Raw genomic sequence first — 17,035 nt, forward strand, 5'->3', positions numbered from 1 at the left:
TTGCAATAATGTTGTCAATTGTCAATCGTAGTTATTACAGTTTGAACATATTTGCTCGCCGAGCTCCATCAAAATTGGTTCAGAATTAGATATAGCTCCCAAAATTGTACTTTTAGGGTAAGTGCTACTTACAAAATCCTTAATTGTTTTCAATACCATTCCTCTAAGTTGATTCATGTCTGATATTGTGTTATTTATAGTTTTTATAGAGCACAATAACCCCATTACTGGCTTAGGTGTATGTCCATAGTGGCATGGGGCGGATTAATATCTGCGCCCTCTTTTCAATCTAACATATAGGGTAGGTGTAGGGTATTATACAGTCGGCACCGCCCGACTTTTGCCCTTCCTCACTGGTTTTAATATTGCTAAAATAAATGCAAATATTTATCAAATTTGCTTTGTGAACTATGTATTGTAGATGATGTTATTAGCAAATGGATAAGCCATCAAAGGATTTTTTGGCTATGTTTGTATTAATTTTTCTCAATAAAAATTCTTTGGAGTACACCAAATCCATCTTTTAATTAATATATTTATGTGTTTCATAAATGTGACATGCTTCACTAATATATGTCATGCAACTAATTAAAAAAATATTAAAACTACTTCATATTGAACATAAAACAATATTATAATTTCGCTTTTACTGAACTCTAATATATTAAATTTATACAATTTTTTCTGTTGATACATTAAGTTTTTTTTCATAAATCACATTAATTACATATACAATCTTAACTAGTTTCTAAACAATTATTGTATAACATGATAATTCAAAAAACAACAAAACTCTTTTAATTGATTTTGAATTGACTCTGTATTATAGATGTCACAAGATACATATTATTCATTGGATATCATATCTACAGTTCGATAATGAAGCAATATATCTTTGATCTAGATATCTAGGTCTTTTATAACATATGCAAAGGCATGTTAACGCGTTGTTATATCTTATTCGTATATAATGCTTTACATTTATCCAAGCTCTTAATATCGAGCTACATATGTATTGTTCATTACAACTACAAGATGATAAGATGTTTTATCTCTGCTAACATTATGTCTCATTGACCTGATGTGAGTTGATGTGTGTATGTTGTTCGATATGTATATATATATATATATATATATATATATATATATATATATTGTAGCCATAGAAATGAAATAACATTTATAAGCATGGAAAGAAGTTTAGAAATGGATGTTTTCTCTTTAACATTAAATGTGTGGCGAAACAATTATAAACAGAATTTAAGTACAAACGAGTGATATTTTCCCAAGGCTGTGTGATTAAGTTATCAATTAAACAACACAAGAATAAAATGTTTATCTATTTATAAATATCTGCTTATCTTTCTAAACTGTTAAAAATTCTACAATTGATTTTTGTTTTTAACATAGGAACTTGATTATTTATCTTATTAACACCTATTTCTATATTCTAAAATGTTTTAATATAAGTATTTTATATAAACCTCATAATTAGTTGAACTCAATTTGATTTTCTGATTATAGATTATTTGTAGCTTAAGCGGTAGTATATCTACACCAGCATTATGACCTCTACTAGAAATTCTACTACCGCTGTTTGCACAATCCGAATGGCTTTTAAGGAGCATATGGATCGCATAGTTTAATAGAGTATCAAAATTTAATCAATTGACTGAACAAATTTCATATTGTGGCTCATATGGAACAAAAATCAAACCCACTCAATCCTGTTCCGATCTCTAATAATATGTATTTAAGAGTAGAGTAGCTACATCTTATGCCACTGGACATTGTGGCTACCCAAATTGCATCGACCACTGCCTTGAGGTTAAGGGAGCTTCTCATTGGTCATTGGACACTGTGTTATACTTGATACAATATCCGATGTTCCAGGCAGGGTGGATTACACCCTACCTGAGCCGCTTTTAGATAAAAATTACTGCACCACTATTCCTGATAGAACCGATTGGAACTACGATATCCCTGGTAACAGAAGTTACATAGACTTCTATACGGATGGTTCCAAACTAAAGGCCCAGGTCTGCTTTGGGGTGTACTCTAAAGATCTAGAACTGACCATATCGAAGAGGTTACCGACCACTGCAGTGTGTATCAAGCAGAGATCCTTGCAATTAAGGAAATGGTGGAATGGCTAAGTTATAATGTCATTACGACGATTGGCATAAATATCTTCTCATACGCCTGGCTGTCTGCCTGGCCATTAAATCCCTGGAGAATGTATTTCTGAACACAAAAACCGCCCTCGACTGTCGCAGATCTCTCAACGAGATAGCTGAACAGTTCAAAATTCACCTGTTCTGGGTGCTGGGCCACAGAGATATCCCAACAAATAAAGGCAATATGGTGGAATTCTAACAAAATGTAACTGGGATCATGGCGAAACAATTAAAGGTGGTCTCATTTGTACAACAACCACTAATCATATGGAGCAATCCGCCATCTTGTCTTCAAGCTGATCGACGTTTTGCCAACACACGTGAAGAAATTTGTGGGTATACCTCTAGCGACATGTAAGCAAAGTTTTCAGGACCAAGCCCGTAGGGCAACGAATAATAGATGGTCACAAAGAGGGGGCTGTGAGCATTCCAAAACTATGTGGCCTAATATAGACTTAAAGAGGTCTACTGCTTTGCTGTCATTGGCTAGAACAGATGTCTCAGTTATTATGTCCTTCGTGACAGGTCACTGTCTAATCGGAAAACATGCTGACAGACTGAGGGTTGCAAGCAACGACTTTTGCAGAAGCTGTAGGGACATTGAGGAAGAAGAGACTATAGAACACCTTCTGTGTGTGTTTGTCTCGCACTAGCAATTAGAAGTGTTCCACTTTAGGTTCTCTTTTCTTTGAGAACATCGTGGAAGAAAAGACTATAGAACACCTTCTGTGTGTGTGTGTGTCCCGCACTAGCAGTTAGAAGGAGTTCCACTTTAGGTTCTCATTTCTTTAAGAAACTGTCTGATTTAGCGGATGTGAACATTCGCAAGTTACTGCGCTTTTTAAAGCCATCTGGATGGTTCACCGGTTCACCGAACTAGAAGGCATCTTCCTTCTTCTGTTCCTGTGGTATTACAATGGACGAAAACGTCTAAGTGAGTCTGATGGCAGACTGCCACTTACATCTAACCTAAGAGTAGAGAAGGTACATGGCTACAGCATTTGGGCGTTGTTATATGGGAGGTAGCCCCTGCATTCCTAATAATATGCGGTTATATAGACCAATCCATTTTAGGTTCTCATTTTCTTTGAGAACCTGTCTGATCTGTTCATATCCGCTAAGAACATTCGCAAGTTATTGGGATTTTTAAAGCGATCTGGATGGTTCAACGGTAGGAACTAGAAGATATCTTTTTTCTTCTGTTCCTATGGTATCACAATGGACGAAAACGTCTAAGTGAGTCTGATGGCACTAACCTAACCTATGAGTAGAGAAGGTACATGGCTACTGCATTAGGGCGTGATTATCTGCCAGGTAGCCCCAGCATTCCTAATAATAAGCGATCAAAACAATGTGGGCCTCAAATAAAGGCCTTCTGGGAGGAATGTTCAGAACTGACATTCGAAGGGTCTGGGAAACCGAACATTTAGACCCATTATGACGTTTAGATGGGTCTCTTTTGAAATTTATTTGGCCAAAGTGTATCATACGATACGACATAAAAGTTGGGTGATCAAAGTTGACCGATAAGAACAAAATAAGCCACAAATGAGTGTCATTTAGCAGTAAGGCTCAAAACTGACATCCACATTTTTGATCAATTGTCTGGAGAACCGACCCACATCCATTGTGAGCCTTAAATAAAAGAGAGAAGAGAACGAAATTTTAATGTCATATTCATTCCCAAAGAGTCTTAAAAGCTCATAAATACCAGTCGGAACAATATGGAATTCCAACGATATTTTGAGAGGAGAATCTATATCTGGCATCTATATTTTTGACAAATGTCTGAAGAGACCAACCGATCTGTACAGAACAAAACCTAGCGAAGATGTAAACAAATAAAGGCGATATGGTGAAATTCTAACAAAATGTAACTGGGATCATGGCGAAACAATTAAAGGTGGTCTCATTTGTACAACAACCACAAATCATATGGAGCAATCCGCCATCTTGTCATCAAGCTGGTCGACATTTTTTGCCAACACACTCGAAGAGATTTGTGTGCGTGTGTGTATACCGGTGCGAAAATGAGCAAAGAATATGCGAGAAAGAAGAGAACAACATAGAGAATGCAAACACAAATCTAACATCTTAATACCGTCAAACCTGGTCGGCTGTTAACAGTTGTTTGCGTGAGACCACCTTATTAAATCCGCCTTGAACTGGGATATGCAACCTGGTGTAGGAGATTTTTTGCTTCAAGAGTTGTAAAATTAGAAGCAACGTACAGGGTCGGGTTTTCTATTTTCCGATGACATCTTAATAATGAATGCATGCAAGGTAGTGCAGTATTGACCGCTTAGTTCTTGCAGTATAATGCATTCGATGCCTTATACGATGATCAAAATTTGACTTTATTCATCAAAATGGGTTTCTTTGATATGTGAGAAGTTTGCCCCCGGTACTTAAAGGAATGTTCAAGGGCAAATTTGCATTTACAGTTTCCTTCGATGACGATGATACAATCATTCCAGCATTTCGGTAACATTTCAATACCTTTTTGTGGAACGATTTATCTCTCTCTTGTTGGCTGAAGTTCATATTTTTTTTGATTGGTGGTAATAATAATAATAATAATGTATAGGAAATTTAACCAAATCATGAAAAATGTGAGCTCAATCAATTTGATATACGAGTTCTTTTAACTTTTGGCTTGAATAGGTTTAAATATTATTTTTATATGTACATATGCAATTTCCGATATCTATGTTATTTTATTGTTTATAAATAAATTTTGTAAAAATTAATAAAAATGTGCCATGTCAGTCGGTTAATCACACAAACCCATAGAAATATTTACATGGTGAATACTATAATCATCTTTAGGATTTTCCTTCATTTGGACTTAAATATTGCTTATAATAATTTCTATTCAAAATATCTAAATAAGTTTGAAGGGTTAGGAAGGAAGTATTACGTTTTGCATTTAATAAATATTACTTAAATAGTTTAAGAGAAGTGGAACAAGGTTCTAACGCACATTGTTTGCCAAAAATTGTTCTGTTTTGCTAAAATTTGTAGCTATAAGATGAACATTGTCATTTACTAGTAAGCCTTGATTACCAGCTGATTACATAATGGAATCATTGCCCTATTGTCTAAAGAAGTTTTTATACCCACCATCATAGGATGGGAGTATACTAATCTAGTCATTCTATTTGTAACACTTCGAATTGTTCGCCTAAGAACCCATAGAGTATATATATTCATGATCGTCTTGTCGTTCTGACTCGATCTAGCCATGTCCGTCCGACCGTCCTTCCGACCGTCCGTCTGTCTAAATCTCGATAGAGATCGAACAGATACTTAATATAGATGTAGATCGTTGGGAATTGCAAATGGGCCATATCGGTTCAGGTTTAGATATAGCTCCCAAATAAACCGATCTTCAGATTTGACTTCTTGAGCATCTGGAAGCCGCAATTTTTATCCGATATGGTTGAAATTTTGCATGTAGTGTTTTGTTATGACTTCCAACAACTGTGCTAAGTACGTTCCAAATCGGTATTTAACCTGATAGTTGTGCACTCTAAAAACTATAAAGGAAACTCTAGAAAGAAAATTTTAAGTTTGGAATTCCGTGCTACTTACAACATCCTTAATTGTTTTCAATACCACTCCCCCAAGTTGGTTCGTGCCGCTATCTGTTACACGCTAAAGCCGGGCAATGACAAAAGCTCCAACGTCTCTTGGGCGTTATGATACCAATACCTATAATGACCTCCTTCTTGCTTCCTTGCAGTAATAGCCTCGTTTTCTCACGATCTGGATCCCGCCCATAGGATTTTTGTCGTCCTTATGACCGTTTGGCTCTTCCACAATGTTGCATACGCATTCGTCGCCCACTCCTTAACTCGGACTGCGTCGACCCGAAAGGCTTCGGGTTACCGACCGCCAAATCGTCTGCCCTTTCATTCCCCCCTTACTTCGTTATGGGCCGGAACCCAAACGATGCGGATTTTGCCATCCTCAAAGAAGGCGTTAATCTCCTTACACTGCAAGAGTGTTCGTGACCTTACCGTCCTGGTTGTTATTGTCCTTATGGCCTGTTTACTGTCCGTAAAGATGTTCCTACTCGACTGTTCCTCACGCATACCGTGATGGCCCGGATCTCCACCTGCAGGATTGTATTATGGTCAGGCAGTCTAACACAATTCTCAGTCCCTGGGTTCTCAATGTAGACCCCCAGGCCCACTCTGTCCTCTAGCTTTCATCCATCCGTGTAACATGATCTTCCAAATGGCAATAGGGCACACTCAATCCAAGAGTGTGCCGATGACAGCAGTGCCTCGACCTCGACTCCAAGGTTTATCTCAGGTATCCGATCGAAAACTCAGGTAAACCTATCGTCGCCTCGATTATACCGCGATGGTATGAGCTGCTCCCATCCTCAATCCATTCTCCCATTGGTGCGTGGTGCGTTAAATTGGCCCACCTTCGTCTTTTTCGTGAACAGGCATATTTGCATTGGCAACGGCATGCTGTTTGTATTTGAGCAGTTCGCTGGATGATTTACTCTTTATCATGGTGTCCACAATGCGTTCCATGGTTTTGAGTAGAAAGGACGTAAGGCTTATCTTGAGCGCTTACAAGACGCAATTTTTGTCCGATATGGCTGAAATTTTGCATGTAGTGTTTTGTTATGACTTCCAAGAACTGTGCAAAAGTCAGTACATAACCTGATATAGCTCCCATGTAAATCGGTTCTCGCCATGTCCGACCGTCACAGATTATTTTTCTGTCCATAGTCAGGTTAAGATCGAAGATGGGCTATATCGGACCGATCTCTCGCTTTAAGGTCTTGGGCCCATAAAAGGCGCATTTATTGTCCTATATCCGAAATTTGGAACAGTAAGTTGTGTTAGGCCAGTCGACATCCTTGTTCAATCTGACCTAGATCGGTTCAGATTTTGAAATAGCTGCCATATAGACCGATCCTCGCTTTAGGGTCTTGGGCGCATATTTTGTCCGATTTTGCTAAAATTTGAGGCAGTGAGTTGTGTTAGGCCAGTCGACATCCTTCCTCAATTTCACCCAGATCGGTCCAAAATTGGATATGGCTGTCATATAGACCGATCTCTCGCTTTAAGGTCTTAGGATCACAAAAGCCCCATTTATTATCTGATTTTTCTGAAATTTTGGACAGTGAGTTCTGCTAAGACCTTCGATATCCTTGTTCAATTTGGCCTAGATCGGTCCAGATTTGTTCCTTGTTCAATCTGACCTAGATCGGTTCAGATTTTGAAATAGCTGCCATATAGACCGATCCTCGCTTTAGGGTCTTGGGCGCATATTTTGTCCGATTTTGCTAAAATTTGAGGCAGTGAGTTGTGTTAGGCCAGTCGACATCCTTCCTCAATTTCACCCAGATCGGTCCAAAATTGGATATGGCTGTCATATAGACCGATCTCTCGCTTTAAGGTCTTAGGATCACAAAAGCCCCATTTATTATCTGATTTTTCTGAAATTTTGGACAGTGAGTTCTGCTAAGACCTTCGATATCCTTGTTCAATTTGGCCTAGATCGGTCCAGATTTGGATATAGCTGCCATTAAACCGATCTCTCACTTTAAGGTCTTGGGCCCATAAAAGGCTCATTTTCTGTCCGATTTTGCCAAAATTTGAGACAGTAAGTTGTGTTAGGCCAGTCGATATTCTTCTTCAATTTGGCCCAGATCGGCCCAGATTTGAATATAGCTGCCATATAGACTGATCTCTCGCTTTAAGGTATTGGGCCCATAAACGGCACATTTTTGTCCGATTTTGCCAAAATTTGGGACAGTGAGTTGTGTTAGGCCAATCGACATCTTTGTTCAATTTGGATCGGTCCATGTTTGGATATAGCTGCCATATAGACCGATCTCTCGATTTTAGGTCTTTGTCCCATAATAGGCGCATTTATTGTCCGATTTTGCTAAAATTTGAGACATTGAGATATGTTAGGCAAGTCGATATCCTTCTTCAATTTGGCTCAGATCGGTCCAGATTAGAATATAGCTGCCATATAGACCTATCTCTGGCTTTAAGGTCTTGGGCCCATAAAGGGCGCATATTTTATCAGATTTTGCCAAAATTTGAGACAGTGAGTTGTGTTAGGCCAGTCGACATCATTGTTCAATTTGGCCTAGATCGGTTCAGATTTTGATATAGCTGCCTTCTAGACCGATCTCTCGATTTAAAGTCTTGGCCCCATAAAAGGCACATTTATAATCCGATATCGCTGAAATTTGACAGCGTCATATGTCAGGCTTTTCGACATCCGTGTCGTATATGGTACAGATCGGTCTATATTTGGATACCAAATATTTTGTTCTACAAAATTGAACAATGACTTGTACTTATTAGACCTCTCAATATGCATGTCGAATTCGGTCCAAATCGTACCATATTACGATTAAGCTGATATGGGGGCATCAATTATGCATTTTTCACCGGATTATGACAAAAGGTGGTTTGCATATATACCCCAGTTGGTGGGTATCCAAAGTTCGCCCCGGGCCGAACTTAACACCTTTTTACTTGTTTTAGGAGTTCTGTTAATGGAAGCATAGACCTTAATGATATAAAGCTAGACTATATTCCATTGATGGGAAGATCAAGTGGTGGGACACACCTCGAAACCTGGTGTCAGAGATTATTGAAGGAGAGCAGAAGATCGAGGCGGTTGGAACGCTATTCTAAGGACAAATGTTCTATCATAGCCAATTAAAGTTAAGTTCTATATCCTTTTGAAATGAAACTTTAGAATAGAAGACCTGAATTGAATTGTATTTTGCTGATAATCACAACATTGGCGGGCGCATTTCGTCTGCATCATATCGGATTATATAATGGTTGGGTTTTAGTGCGAAATGTTTATGTAAGTACATTTCTGAGTACATTTTCTGAGAAATACCTCTTCAAACGACTCTAATTAACCCATCATAAACCTCATTGCGTTTGCTACAATCGTCTTTGCTTTTTTTTTTGTGTTCATCATGGTAAGCATTAAACCCTTGTTCCACTGCTGTTGTTATAGTAATTTTTATATTTCTTTCTGGATAGAGAGAGGGACAGAGACAGAGTCAGAGATAGAGAGGTGAGCGTAGTAAGTGTTGCTGTATAAGAGTTAGGGCGGGGTTAGGTAATATGTAGGACATGTTTGGCTTGTGTTTTGGTTAATAACATTAACATTTAGACAACATTGATGAATATATATTTTTGTTTTTTTTTATTAATCAGTTTATCGTTTTTTTTTTCTCGTGAACACACATGTTGTTGTTGTTGATTATTTTTCGAGAGGTTAATGAGAAACAAAATTCAAGAAAAGAAAAACGCATGAACGGTGAAAGGAAACAACAGAAATCGTATTACCTTAACCCTTTGTAGATCGATGGGATTCATAATAGTGCCTTGGAAAAATTCCACTGTAGTAAAATGGCGTTTAAATAAACCTTCTAGTTCCAAATCGGGTGGTTTTCTTTTGGAATTTAATCGTTCATTCAATTCGTTATGGTATGGTGATTTATTACCAATTGTTGTTACCAATTGTTGGATGTGGTCCAAATTAGAAATATTTGTGTGTTTTTGGTATTTTTGCACGATTTTGGTTTATCAATTCAGGTTTTGATTGATGAGGCGGGAATTTTGAAGTAATTTAATTGATAGTTGGTTTATCGTTTCATAAAAGAATTTTCCAAAAAAAAAAAATAAAACACAATTCAATTCAATGGTAGGTAGTTCTTCAAATGAGGCAACATTTTTAAATGATTGAAGTTTGATTGCGGCTACAAATTGTTGCTCTTATAAATAGAGAATACTTAAATGTTAAAACTTAACTAACTATATACATTAACAATTTTTTTAATTTTTTATTGAAAAAAAAAAGATTTTCAGTAACATACAGCTTTAGGAATAGGCGTAAAGAAGTATTAACAAATTTTAGTAAGACAAAATAACACTCTCCTGGACAAAGACATACCCTAGAATGGTGCTTTGTCCCCAGAGTTTAAGCTTGTACTTATAAAGAAAATAAATTTTACAATGAAAAATTTATTAATCCTAATTAAAAAAAAAAAGTATTCAATAACAACTCTAGAAAATAAGGTTTTGCTGTAAATGGTAGTTGGAAATTCAAAAGGAAAAGAGAACTCATTAAGCGTATGAATGCCTATGAAAAAGGTACAATAAAAATAGGAGTGATTTCAATCTAAATCTAAGTAAAAGTTCCAAAAGTTATTACTAATTAAAATTTCATTCCATTGAAGCATTGATAAGGTTTCCAAAGCACATATTTGTTTTTGTTTTTTTTTTATATTAGAAAGTAAATCGAATCGAAAATAAAAGAAAATTAAATAAAAAACTTCCTAGGAAATAAGCGAAACTTTGTGGCAACGCACAACCCAAATTGCCAAAAATGTAAATTAAACCATGAACAAAAAGATTCAAAAATAAAAAGGGAAAAGTTGCAGATAGTACACAATCAACTTGAGAGGTGGAGGCGAGAAAAGTTTGCCGCCGTTTCGTGAGCCACATGATGCTTTTCCGTGTTTCTTATGTTTTTCGTACTCAACTCAAGCTAAAGAAATGAAAAGCATTTAGGCGAAAAAGCCAAAATTTTCTCAAAAAAAAAAAAAAAATTTTTGCAGTTATGATAAATTTGTTTGTTTCAGTTTTCAAAACTTTTGAAAGTCGTTCAAACCCGAAGTACTTAAGCTTTTTACAAGGGGCTGATGGTGCTGCACTTCAGATGCAATGAACGTTTCATTTTATGTGAGGAACTTTTTGTTTCCTTATGAAACCCAAAATTACATCAAACTAAAGTGTAACCGAAAGAAAATTGGATAATGTTTTCTCTATTTGCAGGTTGCTTGAAATTGGTATGAAAGTTTTCGTTTTCGTTTTATTTTTTCAAGTGGAAAAGAGGGTTTTTGGTTGGTCTTGCGTATGGCGTTGTAAAGGCTTTGTTGATTGGTCTGTTCGTCTTTAGAGAATGCTTTTAATGAGTAATAATCATACATTCATTCTTTGTCTTGTTTAAAGGGATTTCTTTTTGTTTGGTTCATGTTTAAGTGGTGTTTTTAGTTTGGGTGATGGTAAAAGAGTATGCTTGGTTTGTTTGTAAGGTTTTGAGATAGAATTTGTTTTGGTAATTTGGTTCGTTTTTTTTTATTTTTTTTTTTTTTTTTTTGAGTCTGATTGTTGGCTGATTGTTGGTGTTGTGTACCTTGACTCGTTCCAAATCGACGGCATTCATCATGGTTCCCTGAAAAAACGCCACTGTTGTATAATGGCGCTTCAATAATCCTTCTAGTTCCAGATCAGGCTCCTTGCTATTTGATTCAGTAATTGTTTCAAGTTTCAGTTTAAAAAAACACACATTATGATTCGATCATAAAAAAAACATTACTCAAAATTAAATTCAAAAGAGAATACAAATCAAGTTGACATTGATATATATATATATATATATATATGTATATGGTACATTACATGTGTATGTACTAAACTTAAATCTAGCAATACTTTAACTTACAGAAAAATTTACGTTTAAACCATACATTTAGACTTAAATTTAAATATTTCAAATAATAAATAGTTAAATATATCTTGTCATAATGATGTCTTATTAAATAAATAGTTGCTTTTGAAACAGTTAACACTTCTTTAAATATTCATAATCAAGTAAATGAACATTAAAATTTATTATATGTAGAGTATATTAGAAAAAAACACAAAAACAAAACATAGGTGAAATGTATTGCAATGCGCTTCTATTTTTTTTAATACAGATATAAATCTGCAAGAGTGAGAGAACTTAATTTAAGTATCTAGAATTTGCCAAAGCCCTTTCTTTAACACACACATATAAAGAAAACAATCGAATACAGTAATATGAAAACTGTTGTCTAAAGTAAACTTTAGACTTATTTCTAGTTTGAATTCTTTATAAATTTATTGTTTAAGAATCATTTAAATTTATACGTTATATGCGTCTTTGAGGTTAGTGTACGGATTGAAAACTACTCAAGGCTTGGATATGCTCTCGCGGGGTTGTCGAGCTTGGTTAATGTGGTAATTGTATCATAGATGCGTTTTCGCAATTAATACAATTCAAATACAACATACCAAAGCAAGACCCTTGAAGCCATCACACCTTATATGGTTAAAAAGTCTTCTAACCAAAGACGAAACGCGTCCCATAGTGATTGGTGTGTGTTGCTATCTTTGGCTTTCCTTTTCCATTTGCAATCTTCGATCATTGAGCTCGTCTCGAAAGAGAAACAAACAAAGATTGTAAAATTTAATGATCTTCGCTCTAACAAGCAAAAAACTTGAAAAATGAAATCAGTTGTTGTTGCTGATGTTGTAGATAAATTTGTATGTGGAGGTAGCGTTACTCGTCAAGCTCGTTTCGGTCATCGATCGCCGCGGGAACGTTATGGTCTTTGGTTATTATTAAAAGATGCCAATAGATCGCCTTGTAACATCGCGTATCACAGACACTCAGTATTTAAGCAAGAGCCGTTGCCGCCCAACCTCTCACGGAGACTCTCCCTACGATACCGCTGATTGTTTGCGACTGCAATTGAAGCTACTCCGTATACAAAGCCTTCCACTAATCGCAATCTGTGGACTCCAGCGGTAGCTCTCAGTTGAGCTTCTTGTAATGCGGATGAAGACCGAACAAATTGGAGTTTCATCAAAATCGGTTCAGATTTAGATATAGCTCCTATATATATGTATCGCCTGATTTGCACTTCAATGGCGGTAGAAGCTAGAATTTTCAACGAATCTGGACAGAATTTGGCACGGATTGTTTTATTACTGATATTAACATATGTGAAAATTTTCATCAAAATTGGTTCAGATTTAGATATAGCTCCCATATATATGTATCGCCCGATTTGAACTTAAATGGCCGCAGTAGCTACAATTTTCAACCGATCTCGTTGCTGATTTTAACATATTTGCAAAATTTAATCCAAATCGGTTCAGATTTAGACATAGCTCCCATATATATGTATTGCCCGATTTGCGCTTAAATTGCCGTAGTAAGGACAATTTTCAACCGATCTACACAAAATTTGGCATGGATTGTTTTAATACTAATCCTAACATATGTGCCAGATTTCATCAAAATCATTTTGATGTAGCACCCATACAAATTTATCGCCAGATTTGCACTTATATGAACGTAGTAACAACAATTTTCAAACGATCTGTTTAATAGACGTTTCAAATTTAGATATATATATATATATATATATCCATATATTGCCCGAATTTATAAATATAGGGTTTTATATACTCGGCTCCGCCCGACTTTTGCCTTTCCTTACTGGTTTATAAGGATTTTGACAGCATTACGCTCGAAAAGCTAAACAAAATACCCTGCTTTAGGGTCATGTCTTGTTTTATGGTTCATTTATTTTGTGCCGTATGCAAATATAAAAATATAAAGTCTTGGCATTTTTTTTTTTTTTTTAAATTTGAATGGTCTTTTTAAAAGACTCCTAAGATATTGTTCAAAAAAGCTCGAACAGATGAAGGAAATTCAATTTTTCAATGTATGTGAAACGAAATACTCAGTGCTTATGGTTTGGCAACCTCCACATACAAGCATGTGGCTACAACAACAAATCATTACCTTGCTCATAGTTTGTGCTAATCCATTTTCTGGGTACAAGTTTCCTCTTGTGTGTTACCCCCATAAACCTATAGAGCTTGGTATTGGCAGATTCATATTCATATATTTGGAGCACTCTTTTAGGCGTTTCTTTACTTTCTTCTTTACGCATAAATGGCTAGTTTAATTAATTTTTTTTTATGCAACGCATTACAATCTATTTCACTTGGGTATAATATTCTTAATTTATAAGAAATCGAAAGCAAAATAATAAGAGCAAAAAATTTTATACATAACTTTAGCACTACTTACCGATGTAAAAATACTACTTCCACATCGACATCTTCTCGATCTTCATGCAGAAAATCCTTTAGAAAATGTGACACCGATTCGTATGTTATGTGACCACATACCACTATGTGTCTGTTGTATCATCAGCACCATGTCATCAAATAGTTGGTTATATATGTTGATTTGTTTTAAGAAGTATCACATTTTGCAATGTAATGGTGGAGTAGAAAATATATTGAATTAATATCTTGAAATGGTTTTAGATATTTATTTTTTAATATATATTTGAGAATAATAGGAATAAACATAAAAACTTATAGCTAGATGAAAGTGTGTGTATGAAAAAAAAAAAAATTTTAATGCATTTTTAGTTTTGTTAAAAGCATTAATGAGCATAAAATGATTTATTTAAAACAGTTTTTCTATTGTTTAATAATGTTTTTCTTTGAAGTAGGTATGTAGGCGTTTTTGTACACATTCATGTATGTATTTCGTTTAATGGTAGACGATACTTTGTTGTTCAATGGTATTCTTTAGAGATTTTTGTGATGAATTTTTTCTTTGAATGTTAAGGAAAAATATGGGATTTTTTATTGTTAACTGTATTGTATAAAATATATATATATAATATAATATAAACTGTATTGTATAAAATACTGATTATTGAAATACTGATTATTGTTTAGTTTCAAATTTTGGCAGTTATGTTTTGTTTTTATTTTCATACCAAAAGACGTTTTTTATCTGCACTTATGGTTTCATTATTATATTTTCCCAAATAAATAAAATAAAAAAAAAAAAAAAACGAACAATTGGCAACAATGCGTTGCCACAAAAATTTATTTTTGCCATTTTCCTCATTATAACAGAGTACTACTTTTTCGCCTATTTTCCTCCAGAGTTTTGCCGATGATTTTTTTATATGGTGTTTGACAGCATTCCGCCTGAAAAGCTGAACAGAATACTCAGCTTTACTCGGTGATTTAGATAATATGGCAAAATTACGCAGAGCGTGAGACCGAAAAAATTTTGGAGACATAAATGAGAGGTTGCAAATTTCTGCTGAAGGTTAAATTGTTACTGGATAAGTACGCGAACACGCGGTAAATAAAAAACAGCTGATTGTATATTACCATCTGTTTGCATTTATCAGAACTATAAGTCACTAACTGGCACCCATCTGCCGGTTAAGACTTATCGTTAGGACAATGCAGCCAAGACATTTATGTCTCCACTGGAAAATAGTTGTAAACACCACAAGATGGCGCCAATAATTCATTCATTATTTTGTTCGATTTTTAATAATTTTTTACTAATAAAGTACAAAAATATTCTAAAATAAACCGTTGTTATTTGCAAATAACTTTATTTAAGGGTGCATGAAACTAATAAAACATATATTTTCATTCACAGTTGCAAGAAAACATTCTCCAATGCCTATTATGTCACCCTGTTATGCAAAGAAAGGTAACGGTATCGAAACTCAAAATTTCGCTTAGTATGGTTCAATGCATTTCGTATGGCAACGACAATTTCGTATGAGGAAATAATTGAGGACAAAAACGGCTTTAGGCTATTTCGTTTAAAACTCATGAGGATTTTCTCGCTTGTTTTGTATAGAGATATATGATATCCCCCAACTGAACTAGTACATCATTTCATCAGACGTTTCTTTTCGTTCGTAAGCTCAGTAGTCACATTTTATTTGCCTCAACTAATTCGAATATTGAACTATATTAACAAATCGGGTTTCTGGAGATAAATCGCAAATTTACATACAGTTTTTTTAACATTCAGTTTTTATGGCATTTTGTAATTTAGTTTGGTGTGGCAACAAATTATAAAATTGGTAGGGATCAAAAAATGATTTTATTTCATAATATAATCGTGGCCTAAGGCCAACACCATTTGTACGTCCAATACACATTTTGCAAAATATACCAACGGAGACTACTGAGTTAAAATGCAGAACTGGTCCGTTAACGAAAAGAACTAACTAAGTGAACTAAGTTGGCAAACTAGTTTGGTACTGGCATATGTTTAGTAAAAAACACCATGGGCGAAAACTAGTAGTAATATTGTCGTCTTTGCGCCGAAAATTCTGTGGCCGATAAGAAGTTCCGACTCCTTGAAGTCGTCATGCCCTGATGATGTATCACCGGTTGAATTACAAGCAGTGTCTGATAGACTGGTTCCCTGGCTTAGGGAGAAATACTCTACTTGTATCAGAATGTCATATATACCTTCATTCCGAAAGCAGAAAAATCCTACCACACGAAGGCGAAAGATTTTCGTCCTATTGGTCTGTCATCCTTTATGCTGAAGACTCTTGAGAGGTTGATAGAAATATATCTTAGGGCATGGGGGGATCCCTGGAGATCGCCTGTCGCGGCAGCAGCATGCATATAGTAAAGGCAAATCCACTGAAACAGCCCTTCACGACCTAGTCGGCTACATAGAGGGTTCTCTCGCTGTTAAGGAACATACAATGGTAGCATTTCTTGACATTGAGGGTGCTTTCAATAATGTAAAACCGACGTCAATCATAAAGGAATTGGAGTTTCTAGGCATCAACTCTACCGTAAGAAAGTTTATTAATAACTTACAAAACGATGCGTAACGGCAGACTTGGGATCTAAAAAGATGGGTCAGCAGAGGAACTCCTCAAGGAGGTGTACTGTCCCCTCTACTTTGGAATATAGCCTTTAACAATATATTATTGTCTCTGGAAGGAAAAGGCGTAAAAGTGGTCGCGTATGCTGATGACGTGGCAATTGCGGTTAGGGGAAATTTTCCCAGCACTCTAATAGATATACTTCTGGAAGCTCTATGTGCAACAGCAAAGTGGGCTACCGAAAGTGATCTGGGTATAAATCAGTGCAAGACAGAAGTAGTTCTTTTTAGCAGGAGATACAAGTTGCCTACAGTGGAACCTGTCTCCTTGGGTGGAGAGAATG

General features: G+C 35.6%; 1 protein-coding gene across 39 annotated transcripts in view; it reads right to left on the minus strand.

Annotated features, from left to right (window-relative positions):
- LOC106083984 (calcium-activated potassium channel slowpoke) overlaps positions 1 to 17,035 on the minus strand; it is a 223,715-nt gene that overhangs the window by 68,000 nt on the left and 138,680 nt on the right. For 33 of the 39 annotated variants that reach the window (XM_013247445.2, XM_013247379.2, XM_013247351.2 and 30 more), the window contains 2 exons: positions 14,100 to 14,210; positions 9,533 to 9,638 (listed from right to left, as the gene is read on the minus strand). In XM_013247445.2, coding sequence (XP_013102899.1) covers positions 9,533 to 9,638; positions 14,100 to 14,210 — 217 coding nt within the window. Of the gene's footprint in view, positions 1 to 9,532; positions 9,639 to 11,384; positions 11,491 to 14,099; positions 14,211 to 17,035 lie in introns of all 39 variants that reach the window. The other 6 variants (XM_013247410.2, XM_013247401.2, XM_059362222.1 and 3 more) reach the window with 1 other exon arrangement.

The sequence above is a fragment of the Stomoxys calcitrans genome, chromosome 2, assembly GCF_963082655.1.
Source record: "Stomoxys calcitrans chromosome 2, idStoCalc2.1, whole genome shotgun sequence".
Taxonomy (NCBI): domain Eukaryota; kingdom Metazoa; phylum Arthropoda; class Insecta; order Diptera; family Muscidae; genus Stomoxys; species Stomoxys calcitrans.